The 2,562-nt window shown below is 30.2% G+C and overlaps 1 protein-coding gene across 1 annotated transcript; it reads left to right on the top strand.

Moving 5' to 3' along the window:
- Positions 1 to 1,080: 1,080 nt before the first annotated feature.
- Positions 1,081 to 2,553, top strand: LOC123273964 (the record flags this gene model as incomplete). The annotated part of the gene is made up of 3 exons (XM_044741455.1): positions 1,081 to 1,543; positions 1,740 to 2,328; positions 2,428 to 2,553. Coding segments are annotated over exons 1-3 (748 nt in total), but the record flags the coding sequence as incomplete, so codon positions are not given.
- Between the last annotated feature and the right edge of the window lie 9 nt (positions 2,554 to 2,562).

The raw sequence follows: 2,562 nt of genomic DNA, 5'->3' as shown, positions 1-2,562 counted from the left end.
AAATTGAATTCTTTAAAGTAAATATAAATATATTAATTAATAATACTTATTTAATAATAATAAAATATATTTTGTTATTCTTATTTTTATATAATTGACATCTATATATGCTAAAAATAAATATTATTATTAAATACATATACATATTTACATATAAACAGTAAAATATACATATTTATATACACTTAATATTTATATTTACAAATTCTATATACATATATACAAACAATAACAAAATAAATAAAAAATGTGGGCCTCAGAAATATTTTTTTATTATAATTAATTTAATATTAGAATTCGAAAAATAATTAGATAAGTCTGGTTTATTTCAGTACTATAATTTTATTTAATCCCGCTCTTAATTATTAATTCCATTTAATAATAAACAAAAATATTTTTCCTTTAATTCTTATTCGCAAATAATAGTAGCTACTAACTCAAACACATAAATAGAGCACACAATCTTTTTTATTATATTTATATACAAATACTTGGCGCGATTATGTGTTAAAATGTCTAATCGGCTATAGATTTGTACTTTTCTCCCACATATATTAATATGCATACATGCATACTCACCCGCCGCGCTGCTTGCGATCGTAATTTGTTCGATTCCCAAACAATAGAAAACTCCGATTGAATCCGCGTCAACGCAACCTTACTTATTTACAATCTCTTTTATTTATAATTTAATATTATTGTTGGCAATTATTTTATATAATTAAATTATATAAAATGCCGTGGAAGTGTGCTGTGTTAGGATGTTCATCCGGAAAAAATGACCAGAGTCATTATTTTCCGAAGGATGAGATCCGGTGCATTGGACATGGAGGAGATGATTAAGTGCGAGCCTCATTTATATGATGTTTCATCTGAAAATCTTTATAAATATCGCATATGTTATAAACATTTTTCAGATGCAATGATTAAATTAACTGGCGTACGAAGATGTCTAATTAAAGACGCTACCCGGACGTTAATGTTAATGCTATTACTCGTGACGTTAATGGAAATTCCACTTTGCAGTTTTGTGATTTAAGTGGGATTTCTGACACTAATACTGCTGATATGGAAGTGCGTAATTCTAGTGTAAATAATTCAGATGTATCCATGTTATCTGTATCTAATGATGACATTGTTCAAGATGCTGTCTGCAGTTTGCCGTCTGCAGTCGATGACAATGGAAACCCTAGCAGTGTTAATAATTATAATGACAATAATAATCCTAATAGTGTAAATAATTATGATGACAATGGTAATCTTACTAGTGTAAATAACTATAGTGTAAATAACAGTAATAATAATAATATTAATAACATTGTTGATAATAGCTCAGCTTATCAGCTTAAAATTGCGAGCTTAACTGAAGCTCTCCGTGTGCAGAAAATTAAAACTTCTGTTGTCATGTGTAAATATAAAAAAAAAATGTAAAGAAGTCAAACGATTAAAAAAATCGTTACTGCTGACTGATAATTCATCGCTGTCAGCGATTCAGAATATTTTTATCCAAATGCAGTTTGAAAACACTGGAAAAAATCCACAGGTAAAGCTTACGATTATTTTAATTATATAAATTCTTATACAGAAAGAAAAAAATCTTGACTCAAAGGTAAATTTTCTTGCTGCAAAATAATTTCGGTTTGCCTCAAAATTTTTTTGAAGTAAGAAATTTTTTTTTCTGTATATATAGATTGTTTCTCGTAAAATTTTACATTAACTTATCTCTTTTACTATTTTAGGCTAGACGTTTTTCAACACCGCAGAAGCTGTTGTCATTGATCATACACGAACGGTCTCCAACGGCTTATAAGCTATTGTCTGATCTGTTTGTTCTTCCTAGTCCTGGAACTTTGAAAAAAGTTCTTGACAGGATGAACTTCGATACAGGAATAGCTCCAGTTATTGCACGTCACCTACGTAATGAAGGTGAACGTCTGGCATCTTCATTGGATAGATATGTGACAATAATTTGGGATGAAGCTGCAACGGCACCGCATTTGCATTACGATCATTCAAAAGATAAAATTTTTGGATTCGAAGATTTTGGATACAAGAGGACAATTAAATTTGCCGATCATGTCATTGTGGTTGCTGCTCATTCGGCAAATCGTGATGATTGGTTTGTCCCTATCTATCATGGGTTTTGTGAAGGTCAAACTAATCCACCCGAATTAATTAGGATTATCAAATTAGTATTCGATGAAGTAATTGATTGTGGACTAGTTCCCGTGGCGACGGTTTGTGACCAGGGAACCAATAATGTTAAGGCTGTAAAAGATTTAATTTTACAGTCTAACAGATTAAGGTTCCAACAAAAACAAAATCCAGGTAAAAAATTCAAGTATACTTTTTCTATACGAACTTCATTGTTTGTTATTCTCTTCAACAATTATGTATAATTTTACAAATATCACTCATTCTTTTCAGATAATACTATTCTATGGCGTGGTTTGGAAATTGTTCCGTTGTTCGATAGTCCTCATCTGACAAAGGGTTCTCGAAACAATTTACTGACCAAAAAACTGGAGTACGTGCACAACGCTAAGGCGCAGCGTGAATTTT

This window comes from Cotesia glomerata, unplaced genomic scaffold, assembly GCF_020080835.1.
Source record: "Cotesia glomerata isolate CgM1 unplaced genomic scaffold, MPM_Cglom_v2.3 scaffold_1798, whole genome shotgun sequence".
NCBI lineage: Eukaryota > Metazoa > Arthropoda > Insecta > Hymenoptera > Braconidae > Cotesia > Cotesia glomerata.
This window is presented reverse-complemented; position numbering and strand designations above follow the sequence as displayed.